General features: G+C 35.6%; 3 protein-coding genes across 7 annotated transcripts in view; 1 reads left to right on the top strand and 2 right to left on the bottom strand.

Annotated features, from left to right (window-relative positions):
- The window catches only part of tmem9 (transmembrane protein 9), a 4061-nt gene extending 3413 nt beyond the window's left edge, over positions 1 to 648 (bottom strand). Inside the window, exons 1-2 of the mRNA XM_048209965.1 lie at positions 493 to 648; positions 46 to 146 (exon numbers count right to left, since the gene is read on the bottom strand). Coding sequence (XP_048065922.1) covers positions 46 to 141 — 96 coding nt within the window. The 5' untranslated portion in view covers positions 142 to 146; positions 493 to 648. The remainder of the gene's footprint in view (positions 1 to 45; positions 147 to 492) is intronic.
- A 280-nt stretch (positions 649 to 928) lies between these two features.
- On the top strand, positions 929 to 8788 carry suv39h1b (SUV39H1 histone lysine methyltransferase b). Of its 2 annotated transcripts, none has more exons than XM_048209964.1 (6): positions 929 to 1052; positions 2254 to 2435; positions 5015 to 5668; positions 5956 to 6102; positions 6303 to 6432; positions 7933 to 8788. In XM_048209964.1, exons 1-6 carry the CDS (start codon positions 1034 to 1036, stop codon positions 8064 to 8066), a joined length of 1266 nt encoding a protein of 421 aa, XP_048065921.1. In that variant the 5' UTR covers positions 929 to 1033; the 3' UTR covers positions 8067 to 8788. The 2 variants fall into 2 exon arrangements, with proteins under 2 accessions (XP_048065921.1, XP_048065919.1); XM_048209962.1 differs by lacking the exon at positions 929 to 1052 and adding an exon at positions 1168 to 1796.
- Positions 8789 to 9420: 632 nt separating this feature from the next.
- si:ch211-167b20.8 (protein phosphatase 1 regulatory subunit 3A) overlaps positions 9421 to 17394 on the bottom strand; it is a 13496-nt gene continuing 5522 nt past the window's right edge. For 2 of the 4 annotated variants that reach the window (XM_048209954.1, XM_048209952.1), the window contains exons 2-4: positions 15717 to 15757; positions 15513 to 15601; positions 9421 to 11899 (exon numbers count right to left, since the gene is read on the bottom strand). In XM_048209954.1, the coding sequence (XP_048065911.1) occupies positions 10574 to 11899; positions 15513 to 15601; positions 15717 to 15757 (1456 nt within the window). In that variant the 3' untranslated portion in view covers positions 9421 to 10573. The remainder of the gene's footprint in view (positions 11900 to 15512; positions 15602 to 15716; positions 15758 to 17394) is intronic. The other 2 variants (XM_048209955.1, XM_048209953.1) reach the window with 1 other exon arrangement.

Raw genomic sequence — 17394 nt, 5'->3', positions numbered from 1 at the left:
AATATGAAAAGCATGTAATGGACATGTGTCAGGGGGAAATTGTACCTTATCTGCAAGTGCAAGTGATATCACGTCTACTAGGACAAAAAACACCAGAACGAGCGCTGGTGCTCGAAGATTTTGAGCAATGCTGGATGACATGACGCCTGCACATAAACATCGTTTACTTTATTTATTGTTTTACAGATGGTAATGTTTAAATTGAACTGGGACAATCGGTATTGTTTGCTAACAAATTAATACAATCAAATTAAAGCAAACAAGATTAGTCATCTGTTGAGATGCTTATCATGTGCTGACTAAATAATACTCATAATCACTTTGTGTATAAAGTGGCTTATGAAGCTGAAAGACAACCGGTGTCTTAACTCCAGTTTAGGCCTTTTCCTCTCTCTATTGTGTATTTTGAGAGAAAACACTATTAAATCTTAAATGTTTAAGCTAAATGTTACAGGCGCAACTGCAAACGTTCAAATAAATGCATATACGCACCTGTAATATTACATCAACGCAACATCAAACATATGTTGACTTTCTCCGGAAGTTGAGGCTTGTGTCTGTCTCACGTGATGATGGATGAACTCTACGTCCCGCCTTCATAACCGGTGAAAGGCAAATTAAAAGACTTCACATGTTACGAATTAAAATGAAATAGCGTTATTTGTTTGTTCCACAGAACAACAAACTTATGATATCTCTATGTATTGTAATGTCCCCGAATTTATATTATAAAACAGAGAAAATAAAAATATAAATAATAACACTAACGATACGCCCGACTACAGATTTTGTAAACTATCAGAAAGGAAATAAATCAGCAAATGGAAAGCTAATCTTCTGAGGAAGCGCAAAAAGTCTAAGCATATTTTTTTTTTACATAAAAAAAAAACAAAACAGGAACATAACTTTGTTCAAACTTCCATCGATTTAAATACTCTGTCCCTATTGGTTGCCCGACCCGTCACTCAGACTGTGCCGCCTCCAATCGCTGAGCAGACTTTTAATCATATATGATTTTGGCGGCGGTCGGAAGATGGCGGAAAATTTGAAAGGTAAGAATATATCGTTTTAATCGTTCAGAAACAACGGTTTACTCAACATATGTCTTATCTATTACACGAGTTCATCGTTAAATGATGTCTTTTCAAAGAAACCCCGGAAACAAACCCTCCGTTTTGGAAGAATCTTTGCTGCAGGTTGTTGATACAAATTCACATAAGGTCGATGTTATGGCCACCGCGCGCTCACGCAACACATTCAGCAAGCTCATTGTGAATGTTTTAACTCATCTGTTATTCTTGCGTTAACTTTATAAAGTTGTACAACGTAACATAGTGCAAAAGTGTGTACATTCAGTAGTTAGCATAATTTTCAGTGTTTAGCTAACTTTTCCGTTCTCTAGAGGAATATGGTCTAACGTTACTCAGTATGTTTGAACGCTGGACACTTTTATCAAAAAGCACATTTTCTCCACAACATGTTCATCTACGCCGATGTCGTTGTTTACCCACTTACTATAGGTTTACAGCTTATCTATATTTTACTTATGACTATTAGTTTTTAGCAAGTTCATTAAATGGCCCATTGGTTAGTGATGATACATGTGGAATTTTCTGTAAGAATTTTTATGTCAAGCTGGCAAAATGATCCCGTTATCTGTACAATATTTTAATAAATTTTAAACATTTTCATGTTGTTCTGTGGTTTACAGCAGTCTTTCAAGCTTTTTAATGCCAAGAAACATAAGTTGATGATGATTCCCTTGTCAGACAGCAGCTTTCCACAATACACAAGCAGTTATGTATTTTCATATCTAAAGCCCCATTTAAACTTTGTTTGAAAATTTGTGTGATATAGTAACATGAATTAAGTTAATGATTGGCTTTTGTTTGTAATTGTACTGACTAATGTTAAAATATTATACAGACAATGTAAGTTTTTTTTAAAACCCAATATTCGAAGGTTTTAATTGAATAAAAAAAAAAATTTTTTAATTTGTAGCACATTTCACATATAATTTTGAAACAAAATTAAAACCATACAACTAGTTAGTTGTATGAAATAAATTAAAACCCTTAAAATCCATGTTGTAATTTTTGCTGTCAAATATTCTCTGTAGACTCCTAGATTTACAGGCATGTGAACATCAGAAGAGCTGTGCAATGCATTTCTTGCTCTAAACCTTAAACACGATTTTCATAACTCATTTCATAATGTGTTTTTCCTGCAATTAACATCTAATTGTTTTTGTAGCTCAAGAGTGTAGGGTAGCATGCATTGCCAATGCAGACCAGCTGGAGGCAATCTGTCGAGAGCAGGGGGTGAAATGTGAAGAGCTGGGCATCAACAAGAACAACCTGTGTGACTATGAGGTAGAATACCTCTGCGATTACAAAAAGAAAGTCATCAATGATGGGAAGACACAAATAGTACAGGTGAGCACAAAACTTGTAAGTCTACACACATATAATTTTCATCTAACAACAATCTGATTTTCACAATATGAAAAATTTAATTATATTGTAACATTATATATCACAATGTACTTATTTGTGTTATTAAAAATAAGAACAAAGAAGAAAATTACAATCAGTTGGACAAATATAATAAACAAAAATACAAATTAAACATACTAGTAAGAAATAGGATAATAAAATGTAAAAATAAAACACTGCATACTCTTCACTGTATGAATCCAAAATAAATTGATTCTTAATAAAGATACAGTAGTTATTCAGTCAAGAGCTGTGAGTGGTTTTCTCTTTATCTTTTGCTGATTGATTAACATTAATGACAGACAGCAGCAGGTATATTGTTCTGCTGTCAATTACCATGCTTTAAATTCACCTTGAAATCAAAATTGACAATTCTTTTTTTTTTTCTTTTTTTTTTATGGAACATTTCAGTATTTATTATAAATGATTTATTGTAGGGCTGCTCAATTATGGCAAAACTCATTATCATGATTATTTTGGTCAATATTGAAATCATGATTATTTAACACGATTATTGGTGAATAGATATGATCAATGTCCTATTTCATGAAATGAATAAGTTTAAATGTGAGTGAAATTTCACAATTATTAATACTTCAGCAAAAACTAATACTAGGTTAATTAAAGGGTTAGTTCACCAAAAAAAATGAAAATTCTGTCAATAATTACTCAGCCTCAAATTAAGATATTTTTGATAAAATCCGATGGCTCAGTGAGGCCTGCATTGATGCAAGTTAATCAACACTTTCAAACGCCCAGAAAGGTACTAAAGTTATATTTAAAACAATTAATGTGACTACAGTGGTTCAATCTTAATGTTATGAAGCGACGAGAACTTTTTATGTGCCAAAAAACAAAATAACAACTTTATTCAACAATATCTAGTGAAGGGCGATTTCAAAACACTGCTTCATGAAGCATCAAAGCTTTACGAATCTTTTGTTTTGAATCAGTGGTTCGGAGCATGTATCAAACTGCCAAAGTCACGTGAACTATTGACATTTCGAAACACTTATGACGTTACGAAGCCTCGTTTGCTGAAATCATGTGACTTTGGCAATTTGATACATGCTCCGAACCACTGATTCGAAACAAATGATTCGTAAAGCTTCGAAGCTTCATGAAGCAGTGTTTTAAGATCGCCCATCACTAGATATTGTTGAATAAAGTCGTTATTTCATTTTTTTGGTGCACAAAAAGTATTCTCGTCGCTTCATAACATTAAGGTTGAACCACTGTAGTCACATGGACTGTTTTAAATATAATTTTAGTACCTTTCTGGGCGTTTGAAAGTGTAAATTAACTTGTGTCAATGCAGGCCTCACTGAGCCATCGGATTTTATAAAAAATATCTTAATTTGTGATCCGAAGATGAACGAACATGGGTGTGGAACGACATGAGGGCATTAGAGTAATAAAGAGTAATAAATGACATTATTTTCATTTTTGGATGAACTAACCCTTTAATGTAAGTAAAAAGCCCTCAAAACAGTTACAGAAGATAAATAAATAGTCATCGATACAATAAGAACAAGAACTTTTGTAGAAATTACAAACAAAACTGGCAAAAAATAAAACCGAACAAAAATAGAAATTAAACAGTGCTTTAGATTTTTCAGAAAAATGTACTAGCATTGGTATTCAGATAAGTAATGGCTTACAACAGAAATTAAATAATCAAATTTAGAGACAGTTTGTCTTTAAATGGGTGTAAAAAAATAGAAGGAAGTTGGGAGGAAATATGTGTATTAGCCCATTAGATCAGCATAAAGTCTTAAAGTGGCAGCAGTCTAAAAACCTGCTGACAACTGCACCATTAATGTGAATCAAACAACAAAAGGCAAAGAGAAAATTACTTGATCTTGAATGAATAACTTTAGCTTTAATATGCATTAATCTATCAATTTATACAGTTAAAACTATGCAGCGTTATTTTACATTTGATTACTTTATTAGATTTCTTTTGTAGGCCATATTACTTACCTGAACAGTAATGTTAGTAGACCTTCCTAAAATAAAGCACTGTAAAATAAAGCATCTTTGTTTTTTGTATATTTATTGTTTTTATTTGACCATTTGTTTGTACTTTGCTGCTTTGTTCTTGTTCTTATTATATCTTAAAAATGTCTGCACACTGGTGCATTTACATATAGATGTTTTATATTTGTTTTGTTCAAACATTGCAGTTTCTTTTGCTATAGATATTTATTTTACATTTCAGAATTTTTTTAATTAAAAAAATAATAAAAATAACTGATTTTGTTATCACTCTAAAGTGTTAATAACATTTAGTACTGCACTATGCGGATATATTTACATACCATGGTATAAACAGTATAGCAAAATCTTAAACGGCATTTTATATTGCTGCCACTATATATTATATATATATATTATAGCCATACCGCCCAGCCCTAACTCATGTCAAAGTAAAATCTACTGCATGAAGGGAAAAATGAGTTCTATCAAAGCAACAATGTATCCAGATCTAAATGCATTTAAGGTTACCCCCTTCACAGGAGTTGTACCTGGTGAAATGGAAGGGCTACCCTGAATCCAGCAACACATGGGAACCACGGAAGAACCTGAAGTGCATAGATCTGCTCAACCAGTTCTGGGAGGACCTGAATGTGGAGATGCAGAGACAGAAGAAGCGTTCCGCCCCTCGTCGCCTAGATCCTGCCACCGTGTCGCAGCTCATCCAGCGGGCGAAACTCCGGCAGACCCTTAAACGGTGGGAGACACACCTCAACAGCTTGGGCGCCCACAAGGGCCACATCTATGTTCGGAACCAGGTCGACCTGGAGGGCCCGCCAAAGAACTTCACCTACATAAATGACTATAAAGTCGGTGATGGGATAATGCTGAATGAGGTGTCTGTGGGCTGCGAATGCACAGACTGCCTGGACAACCCCGTGGAGGGCTGCTGTGCCGGCGCGTCGCAGCACAAGTTTGCTTACAATGAGTTAGGCCAAGTCCGCATTCGGCCTGGGTTGCCCATTTATGAATGCAACAAGCGATGCCGCTGTGCGCTCGACTGCCCCAACAGAGTGGTGCAGAGGGGCATTCAGTATTCCCTCTGCATTTTTAGGACAGACAATGGCAGGGGCTGGGGGGTACGGACCATGGAGCGCATTCGCAAGAACACTTTCGTCATGGAATACGTTGGGGAGGTAAGAAGCACGGGAGGGCTTGAGGCAAATAGTTACTTCACGTCTGGATCAGATATTTTTGAATATTCTTTTAATTTAATAATTTCGTTTTAGACAAGTTGTTCATTTTGTTCACCTTCAGTTGAATGTTGCCATGTTATCATGTTTTGTTTCACTAGTAGATAGTGGCATTATCAAGCAGCCAATGTTTTCAGTTTCCATGTGATGGCTGATTGGCTGTTTATCTGTCTTTCCCGATAATGTCTGGCTTCATGTTGTTAAACCCTCTTTTTTCTGTTTTGCTTTAGATCATTACGACAGAAGAAGCAGAACGCAGAGGTCACATATACGATAAAGAAGGTGCCACCTACCTTTTTGACCTGGATTATGTGGACGACGAGTACACTGTGGATGCTGCTCACTATGGAAACATCTCCCACTTTGTCAATCACAGCGTGAGTGGACTTGAACTTGCTTCTAATTGAAATAGATATGTTTTTATTTTATCTGTATAAATTGAATCTTACACTTTTCCCTAAATGTCACCAATAATCACAATACATTTTACTTGATATCAAATCAACTGTAGCTTTTCATTTATAGGCAGTAAATAATTGAATGTCACAAAAGTGTTTTTTTTCTTTTGTGTCCTCAGTGTGACCCAAACCTTCAGGTATATAATGTGTTTATTGATAACCTGGATGAGCGGCTGCCACGGATCGCGTTCTTTGCCACTCGTGGGATAAAGGCAGGAGAGGAGCTCACCTTTGACTACAAAATGAAGAGTATGTATAGAAAAATGTAGTCTTTGCAACTTGACAAGTGATTTGGGGTCATTAACTTGGCCTTGATGCATATACTACCGTTCAAAAGTTTGGGGTCAGTCTTTTTTTTTTTTTTTTTTTTAAAGAAATTAATACTTTTATTCAACAACAATTGCATTACATTGATCAAAAGTGGCAAAGACATTTATAATGTTACAGTAAACACCGACGAGCCATTACATTATGACCACCCCCAACCTCGAGCAATGAGCACGCCTGGCAGCTGAGCACAATCCCTGACAGTTGGTGCATCATTGCAAACCAACTGCACCGATTCATGGCAACTGTGTTCCCTGTGGTGGGTAATGGCCATTACCAACAGGATAATGCGCCATGCCACACTGCCAGAATCATCTAGTGGTTCAAGGAACATGATGTTGAATTTCTGTTAATGCCTTGGCCTGACATGAACCCAATCGAACATTCGTGGTTCGACTTTGAAAAGTGGGTTTGCGCTACATTACCACCACCCCGCAATATACGGGAACTGGAGGACCTGCTGTTGACATAATGGTACCAGATACCCCAGGAGACCTTTCGCCACCTTGCCAAATCAATGCCTCGCCACGTGGCCGCTGTTTTGTGGGATAAAAGGTTATTAGATTGGTGGTCATAATGTAATAGTTCAGGTTATGTTATAACGTAAGAGTTAGATTTTCAATAGATACTATTCTACTGAATACTTTCTATTCATATTACATCTGTTTCTTGAGCACCAAGCCGACGGTTGGCAGTCTGGCAGTTTTTGTTCGTCGGCCGACTAAGTTTTCTCAGTGTGTTCCACACCATCGGCTGAAGTTGGTCCTCGTCGGCTTTTTTTTTTTTTTCAGCCAATTCGAAATGTTGAATCGGCGTCAGAGCTCGTCGGTCCGTCGGGCCATCTGATCATTCTGATTGGCTGTTCAGATTCTGCCACCTGCTGGTTCGGAAAGGCATTTCATCTCACACAGGCATAGAACTGACGTGCTACTTGGCCGTCGGCTGTCGAGTGTTGGTTTGATGTGTCAGGCCAACTCTGGATATAGACGCTGCCGACATGAACCAACCCCGCAGTCTGCTTTCGTCGTCACTAGTTCGTCGGCGTCTGCTTGGTGTGTTCCGGCCTTTAGAATGATTTCTGAAGGATCATGTGACACTGAAGAATGGAATATAATGCCTGCTCAAAATTCAGTTTTGTCATTACAGAAAAATTACATTTTAAAATATATTTAAATATTAAAAATAGTTATTTTAAGTTGGAATATTTCACAAAATGGCTGTTATTACTATATTTCATCAAATAAATGCAGCCTTGGAGCATAAGAGTTCAAAAATACTTAAAAAATCATACCAAATTATTAAATGGTAGTGTGTGTATTTTTTATATATATATATATATATATATATATATATATATATATATATATATATATATATATATATATAGTAAAATCTAAATTTTCTTTCTCATTTTTCCCATAGTTGATCCAGTAGATGCCGAGAGCACGAAGATGGATTCTAATTTCAGTCTGACAGGACTCCCGGGATCCCCTAAGAAGCGTATGCGCATGGAGTGCAAATGCGGGGTACCAACATGTCGAAAGTATCTCTTTTAGAGGAAGTTCATGCTAAAGAGGGACTGAAAGAAGATCATGTATTCAAGTGAATATGTTGAAAGCATCTGCAGTTTAGGAACTGTTTTGGCAGGTGTTTTGAAATATTTCATTGAATTTTAAGTATATATTTAAGGTTTTTTTATTTCCCCAAGATGAACCTCAACTTTTTCCTCATTGTTGTCCGCAGTGTTTAAATAGTGTATAAATGTGGCATTACTCTATCAATTTGTCCGTTAGAGAAGATGTTTGTAAAGTTGCAAAAAAAAAGTGCTTTTCAGTAATTGTTTTAAAATTTATATTTTATATCAAATCAGTCTTTGACACCATGGAATTCTTACACAAATTATTTGATTTTTTTTTTTAAACATTTAAATGTTCATATGCTTTGCTTGAATAGGAGGAATTATTTTTTTTTTTTTACAAACTTTTGTAGTGAAACTTTTTGCCCTGTTTTTAGCAAATATATTTAGACCAGTGTAAAATATCAAAAATATACAATGTCCTTCCTTCTATTTTTATTTTTATTTTTTTTTATTTTTTTTCACAACTTGAAATTTCCACCAGGGGGCAAAATTTTACTTTTAATGCACAGAAAGGGAAGTTTGTTAGACTGAGGGAGGTGGACCTACATGAGATGTTGCCTTTTACGCATGCAAAGTGTTATCATTCTGTTTTATGTGTATATAGTCTAAAACCTGACAAAATATATTCATAGTGTCAAACTAGTCTTTCATTGAATGTATTTGGGAGCTGGACTTAATGGATGCGTAAATGAGTGTGAGAGCTTAAGTTTGGTTATTTCACCGATGTGACTACTATTCAGGGTTGCATTTCCCAAATGTCTCATGAACCTATTGTTGGCAGTGGTTTCTTTAGACTACGTATGCTTACAATATTTTTGGGAAACAGCTCAGGTGGTTTTCAGAACTGGTCAGTGAAGCTGGAATGTGTGCTTTAGATTTATGAGATGCTACATAAATTCTGGATTAGCTTATGCTCAGGAACATTTCCTTATTAAATTCACATAATTGTATAACTATCATCCTCAACCAAATCTGTGCATATGTATATATTAAAAGACTACCACTTGTTATTTTTATGTTTTGTATTAAAAAAAAATCAAGTTACTTTGTCAGACCTCACATTTATCACACACTCATGCATGTGGGGAAAAAAACGTGTCCTTGTTTATTAAATCATATCATGAGTTCCAGTGCTCTGTGAATATAACTTCACTATCAAAGTTTAGTTCATTTCAGTTTGAATAATTTCACATTTTGCTGACATTGACAGCAAGCTTGATTTTAACATTGAAGGGCTGTATGCAAAAAAAAAAAGCTCTGAAATAAATTGGTCAGTTTTTATCAGTTATATAGACTTTTATTTCTTCTTTGACATTGACAAAATACATGTGAACATATGTTATTGATTGTTCACTATCTTGTTTGCACATTAATTCATGAGACAACAATGGGTGACTACCTTAAGGCTAAAGTTTTTGGAAGAAGGGAACCAAGTGAAAGATTTTTTCAAGGAACGGCTCTGACTTCTCTACTTACAATGGTGTTTAGTCACCCCGTAACCTGATGCAGTGACTTCAGCGCAATGCGTGACCTTTTGGGGTGATATCAGAGGCTTGGGGGAACGCATTTAAAGAGCACTGCAAAAGGACATATACTTGTCTGCTAACTAACAAGAAAAAGAACTGTAATACCTTAAGTGTTGTTTTTAACCTTTAGGAAGCAGATGGGTGCAAATTTGTTGCATACTCTTCAAGCTTATCGTTCACTTATTTTAAGTTTATAGTGTGTAATCCATATTACAAAATGATCACATATAACATCAAACACACTTTCACAGTGTCATTAAGTGAATAAACATACAAACTCTCAATTCAAACAACTTACAACTCCAACTTTCCTAAAATTCTATTCTGAAATAACCTGCACTGTTTGTCCAGTCTCGCCTCATTTCTTATCATACATAAAACTACATACACTCACCATCAAGTCATCCCACTCATAAATGATTTGTAAAAAAAAAACAAATGCAATCTTTAGGGCCAGTAGCTATGCACATATATAGAGAAACTCACAAAATAGACATTTTGTGTATGGATCAATGAGCTGAGCCACATTTCTAATGACCAATCATTTATGAGGTGCAAAGTGATGTCATTCAGCTAAAATACACATTGCTTGCTTAAACTATTATTATCATATGTATATAAACCACTGCAGATTTTATACTGTAAGTCTGAATGATACACAATATTTCAAGCAGAAGCATAGCTCCAAAATTTAAAGAGACTAACCAACGCTCACTCTACTTATAACCACATAAACACAAATATGACACCAGATCTGTTTGCACTACAATGTTTTTTTTTTTTGTTCGTTTTTTTAGTTTTTGGAATTCCTCAAGGCACTGGGGAGAGAGGAAGAAGGTACAGTCTTAAGGCTTTTTAGGAGAAATGGATGGAAGGGGAAAGAAAACTGGCATAGAAATTAGAACCAGAGCGACAACAGAAATAATCCCACATACAGTAAAGCGCTAGGCTCTCGAATCACAACAGCCAGGCAGATAGCAGCACTGAAGAAGATCATAGAGACCATCAGACACGTGTCCAAAGTAACCTCAGTCTGATCCTTTGATATTTGAGATAGTTCAGTGCCGTCTCTTGGCAGTGTGTGCTGGGTTTCAGAGTCTTTAGATGTCTGATATGGAGCAGTGGAAGGTTCATCACCCTCAGAGGTTAAATCATCTTCTGCTGAAGAGTGAACAGTTGAAGGTTGAAGATCAAAGGCTGTTGGTGATGTTTCAGAAACGCTGACCAGTTTCAGCTTTTCTTGTTTGCTTGTTTGATGTTCTGGAGTACACATGGAAATAATTTGGTTATCAAGTTTTGGATCTTCATGGAGGATCGGATCCAAGACGAGTCCTTCCTCCTGCTGATGTTGAATGGTTGCCGGCTTATCAGAGGTTGAATGGATGAGTAAACTTTGGGTTTCTCTGTCCTGTCTTGTGGGAATTAAATGAGAGTGTGACAAACAGGAAGCCACCAAAACATTTGTTTCCTCATCATCCAACTTGGTGCTTTCCACCTCAACCGCTTTGGTGGTCTCGAGTTGGACTGAAGAGACAAGCTCTACTTTCTGTTCTTGAATTCCTTCCTCCAGAGTGTGTTGTATGTTTTTTGACAGACTGAGCTTCTCCATGTCTTCAGTTGTATTGTTTACTTCATTTGACGGAGGAGGCTGCTTGGCTTCTTCCAATATGTGAAAATTTTTTCCTGTTTTATCTTCTCCTATATTCTGACTTGGCTTTTCTAGCATGTCTTCCGATGTGCAATCATTTTCCTCAATATCTTCCTTTTCCTTAACATCCTTCATACCTTCTTCCTGGATATGTGTCGTGTCTGGACACCCAGCCAGTGATGGTTGGCCAAACTCGAAAGGCACTTGCGCTAAGATCTCGAGCTGGAAATCATCCTTCTGTGCATGGGTGGGTTTATTGGAATCCTCAAATTCATCCTTGGTTGTCTCTGGACCATCATAGGGATGGATGAGGACTTCAGGAAGGGAAAGGAAGATGGACGGGACAACATTATGGACTTTATCTTGTGTCTCAGAGGGCTGCTGGGTTGATTGTGATTGGGGGAAGGGTAGAATTAATGGCTGAATTCCAGACTCTTCTGTTTGTGGTAAATTACTGGATGACATTGACTCTAGTGGAAGTGGTTCTCCGAAGGGAGTATCTGAAGTGGACAGAGGACATCCTGCCTTGGAGGAAGTCCTGGTGGACTCTGGAGAACTGGACAAATCTTTGGCAGTCTACAACAGAGAGGAAAAGTAACAAAAAAGGCTTGCATTCCAAATAATTTATGAACTTGTAAGCTGTAGACAGTAAACATTTGTTTGCAATTATGAATTTGAATTTCTACAGACTAACAAAAAGTGTAAGGTGAATGGCACAAACTTGAAACTTAATATTCATTATTAGAGAAATTAGAAATCATTTCTTGATTGCAAGTAGTTGGATAATCAAGGGTAAATGGATTTGCTAATGCATATTATTATTATTATTATTATTATTATTATTATTATTATTGACACCAGCACTACTGATATTAGTTTAGTATTCCATCGATGTTTAATACATGCTGTTGTTTCAGACCATATCAGTTTAATGATCATTACTAATAACTCTGGTAAAACTAAAAGTAAAACAAAAGATCATTTTATAAAGAAAAAGGTTACAAAAAAAAAAAAAAAGGTTAAACTACTAAAATGCTAAGTGCAAATGGGAAAGTGATTTGTGTTAGCATGAAGCTTGTGCCAGTTCCCAATGGCTCTTTTCCCAGAAGCCCGTGCCAATGAGGGAAGATTACACCAATGGAAACAAAATGTTCAAAAGACTGTTCTGAATGTTTGTGACAAAATTACACAAGATTAAAAAAACAAAGATGAAAAAGGTGATGCTGAAAATGCTAGGAGAATGTTGTTTAGCTTTTTAATTTTGTCTGTTTAAAGTTGTACATGGCAAACATACAACAATACTGACAATATTTATATAGAACATGCACAGAATTAAACCAATACAATTTCTGTTTATTTCTTTCTTTGGGAGTTTGTGTGTGTTTTTACTTCAGTTATGCAGGGGTTTTTCCTCCCAATGACTCCTTGCCAAAATGGTCTATAGGAAAACAGCCCTGAAGCCCAATAAAACAGCCCAAGGTTTTGTTAAAAACAAGATATTCCCACGTTCACAGCAGTTTTTGTCTCATGTGGAAAATATCAGGAATTGCAAACAAGGCCTTTTAAATTCAGATTACACTAAACTGCTTATAAAAAATTAACATAATATGTAGTATACATTATAGCTTATTGTTTTTTAAAACTCAAAACATGAAAACAAATACCTTCTACATGGTTGAACTAGATATCATATATTATGATTCACGATACAAGATGCACGTTACATGCAACACGATGAATGAGTGACATTAGCAAGGCGTTAAGTTAGCAAGTCACATGCACATTACCTAAGTTGATGCTGAAGCTTCAATGAGCTGTTCAGGTAGACAGATGAAAAGAATAACAATATCAACAAATACACGTCTTGTTTTTTATCTGATATATGCTGGAGAATAGGTTAAATTATTCTTGATTATTAACATAAGCTAGTTTACAAAAAGCAATGACACGATTTTTTTATATATTTTAATGGCAGTCCACAATCAAAGGGATAGTTCTCATTTACTCACCACCATGTTGTTCTAAACATGTATGGACTTTCTTTCTTCTGCGGAACACAATAGAAGATGTTATGAAGAATGTCTGTAACCAAATTTTGTTTTTTAACAACATTCTTCATAACATCTTTTGTATTCTGCAGAAGAAAGAAACTCATACAGGTTTGGAATGGCATGAAATTGAATACATGATGACAGAATTTACTATCCCTTTAAGACCTCTGGTAAAGAAATAATAATGTGTCTATCTATTTATTGTAACGGGTTGACCACAGACCAGAAACCGAGATGGTGATGCTATTGTTATAAATACCAGATTCAGTTACTTAAAACAGCTGCAAATCAACACACTGCAAATAGACACAAGCAAGTGGTTACTGGGACAGTGAAATGTCGGTGGGAATTTTAACAAGCGAATTGAATTGTGAGTATGCAGGTATGATGAAAACCCACATTATCAGTATTTTAGCTAGTATTAAATAGACAATAGGCAATTAATGTGTTAAAAGTTTAATTTATAACTAGATTCTTGAGTTATCTTTTGTCTAAATTGCTCTGAAAAACACTACAGCTCTGCATTTGTTGCAATAGTGACAGACAGGAATCCCTTACAAGAATAAGAAAAAACAGAAGACAGCGCTGATAGATAAATAACCATATACCACCACAGATAGTAACAACATACAAAGCAGGGATTGACAATAAGGATGGCCCAATGGCCTGGGTCCAGCATTAAAGACACTCGGGACAGTTGACGTAACTGTCACTTGCCCGATCGGGCCAGTATCCTCACAAAATGTCATCATTTGCACGTGTTTTTATGCCAATTTAAACATTCAAGCGCAAGAAGACGCAAAAGAGAACTCAATTTGGTACTCACCGCATCTCAGACAGCGTACGAATACTGAACTGAGTTCTCTTTCATGTCTTGTAGCGATTTAAATATTCACACAAAATTATGTCAATATGCCTTGGCAAGCATCCTTTTAAACATAGACGGTTATGTCTTAAGTGAATTTAAACAGCTGAGAAAGAAAACGCATATGTAACAGTATATGGGATCTGTGCATTCGGTCTTAAAATGACAGCATCCTAATAAATCTGCTGCAGTTTGTATTTAAAGGTATAGTTCACACAAAAATGAAAATTTTGTCATTATTTACTAACCCTCAAGTTGTTCCAAACCTGTATGGGTTTCTTTTTTCTGTTGAACACAAAAGTAGATATTTTGAAGAATGTAGCCAATGATTTCCATAGGATTTTCTTTCATACTATGGAAGTAAATGGCTACCGTCAACTGTCTGGTTACTAACATTCTTCAAAATATCTACTTTTGTGTTCAACAGAAAAAAGAAACCCATACAGGTTTGGAATAACTTGAGGGTGAGTAAATGATGACAAAATGTTCATTTTTTGGGTGAACAATCCCTTTAATGTTAATCAAAGGACAAAGAAGAAAAAAAAAAAAAAATCACTCACTGATCTTGGCTGAATAACTTTTATAACTTTAATAAGGATTAATCTATATTTAATTTATACAGACTATGCAGTGTTATTTTACATTTGATTACTTAATTCAATTTTGGTACCTGAAAAATACAGTTAGATCAACCTGTAAAACCTGAAAAGCACCATTTATTTCATTTGTATGTGTTCTATTGTATTTATTTGTGCTATTGCTTATAATTTGATTATTTTTTCTTATTTTATTACTGACCGTTTACTTGTCTTTAACAATATTTGAAATTAATAGGAGTTTTTGGTGTCCTAAACTTGTTTATTAAAGTTACTTGGGTCAAAAACAACAAATACAACAACTAGGATTATTTTATATTATTTTTTGTGGTTATATTGGCAGGGCAAGTAAACATTCAAAACATGAGCCCAACCAGTAGAAAAAAAACCTTAGCGTTGAGCCTGCAAAGATTCACTGTAAGCGTGTCTATAGACAGCATACAGGTCAATGAGTTTTCTAACACACCGCAACAAAAAAAAAAAAATAGAAAAAAGGCTGTTATACCACATATGAAAACCGTCATGGAAATCTGGTAAAGGTTAGAGCCAGGAGGGGAAAACAAAGTTGTTTAAAGTTTTTTTAAACTTTTTTGGGTATGTCTGTGATGCACTGTGTCTTTTTCCACCTGCTATCCAAGCCAAACTCAGAAATGGAGATAATATAGCAAATCACGCACCTCAATGTCGATCTCTGGCTGGACTATAGGCGGCTGTGCAAAAGATGCTTGATCCTCTGCTACTTCACACTCAGTGCTGCCAAGATCTGCTGAAAAGAAAAACTGAGGAATCTGAAGCATAAAACAACTAACCTGACATTTGTTTGTTTTATTTATCCCAAGATAAAGAAGTTATTGGATAACATTATGACCCTTATAACATACCATCTCCTCTGTCGTCAGAGTCATCGTAACCAATGTCAGCTCTAAAAGGAAGACACACACACACACCAAAACAATCATTCTTCAGCACACACATTGATGAAAGGCATTAATAAATGAAAAGTACATAATTTTATCAGTTACATTCCATATTACAAATTTGTATTTATATAAGATTTTTCTTTATAGAATGTAAGATATTTAAAGGGATAGTTCATCCAAAAACTGTCACCTTCATGTCGTTCCAAACCTGAAAAACAAAACAAAAGTTGAAATGTCTGTTTTTTGTCCATACAATGAAAAGTTAATGGTAACCAAAACTGTTTAGTTACCAATATTCTTTAATATATCTTCTTTTGTGTTTCACAGATGATAGAAAGTCATACATGTGTAGAACGACATGAGAGTGAGTAAATTACTTCTTTTTTTTTTTTTTTGGTGAACCATCCCTTTAAAAGTACAAGTATCATTCACTGTCCAAAGTTAAACATGATTGCTTCATTAAATGGAAAATAACTGTGACCTCTGTGACATTTGTTACTATGGTAACATCTGACCGCCTCCAGAGTTTGAGATGTTTTTTGTTTTCAGAGCTGTGGGTGAAGACTGTCTAGTCCACACTCCCCCATGATAGACCCTATGATGGGATAAAGACCTGTCCAAATATTGCAAGTGCATTTTTGCATGTCACAATAAGGTTTTGCATACCAACTTTTCCATTTTATGTAGAAGTCGCTACACATTTATGCACTTTTTTTATGTGCGAACTCCGCAAAGTGGTTCAATTGACATCCTCTTCTATGACCTTCTATTCTTAGCATGTTTGAGCAATGTAATAGAAACAAGGCTTGACATTTGAGGAAAGGTTGCGAGCAAGACTTGCGAGTCTGAATGGAACTGAAGGTCGAAACTCATCTTCTGATTTTATCTCCAGACAAAACAGGAGTTCCATGACATTGCTGTGTGTAGCATGAAAAAAAAAAAAAACCCAGTCTTTTCCCCTCTCAAACTTTTGGGTAACCCTCTTTGCTGTTGGGTATCCCAGACAGATTGTGAAAAGTGAAAATAATGGTTAAAAAGATTGTCTCCGGGCGCACAGAGGGAACCAGCGTAGGTTTGTGTCTGCTTTTGTTGGTTTGTTGTGTTTCTACTGTGCAACCCCCAGAAAAAGGTCAGAGGTAAGGTCTCGGTACACCAGAGCTGAAAGTGACACCTGCCTTGTCCTATTTTCATCCTCCTCACACACCCTTGAATGGCTGCCATTCTTAAAAGGGAGTGAGGGGGTGGGGAGACTGCAACCCAAAAAACTAACACAATATACATGCTGTATAACAGGCCCTGTATAATCCAAGACGATGTTGTTAATCAATGGTTTTCCATCTTTAGCACCAGGAAATTTAAAATTAAGACAGTGGACATTTCATGATGTTGTATATTTGTAACATTCATACACTGCAAAGGCTGCATGTACTGTAAATATAACATGAATAGATGCATTGAAAGAATTATGCAGTTTCTATATAGCAGTGTTAGCAACTTAAAATTGTCACTAATTTTTGTTTTAAATATGAAACATTGAATGTAGAAACATTAAATCATTAATGTAAACCTAAAATGATAAGTTATAAAATACGCTCATAAGCTTCACCTGATGCTGCATTTAATTTATACAGAAGCAAAG

The sequence above is a fragment of the Megalobrama amblycephala genome, linkage group LG12 (genome assembly GCF_018812025.1).
Source record: "Megalobrama amblycephala isolate DHTTF-2021 linkage group LG12, ASM1881202v1, whole genome shotgun sequence".
Lineage (NCBI taxonomy): Eukaryota > Metazoa > Chordata > Actinopteri > Cypriniformes > Xenocyprididae > Megalobrama > Megalobrama amblycephala.
This window is presented reverse-complemented; position numbering and strand designations above follow the sequence as displayed.

Excerpts from the sequence above, each read along its gene's own strand:
- suv39h1b (XM_048209962.1), top strand. The coding sequence starts at position 1,691 with ATGTTGTTCTGTGGTTTACAGCAGTCTTTCAAGCTTTTTAATGCCAAG. Across the intron at positions 5,669-5,955 it reads TCATGGAATACGTTGGGGAG|ATCATTACGACAGAAGAAGC; the intron begins GTAAGAAGCACG and ends GTTTTGCTTTAG. Across the intron at positions 6,103-6,302 it reads CCCACTTTGTCAATCACAGC|TGTGACCCAAACCTTCAGGT; the intron begins GTGAGTGGACTT and ends TTGTGTCCTCAG.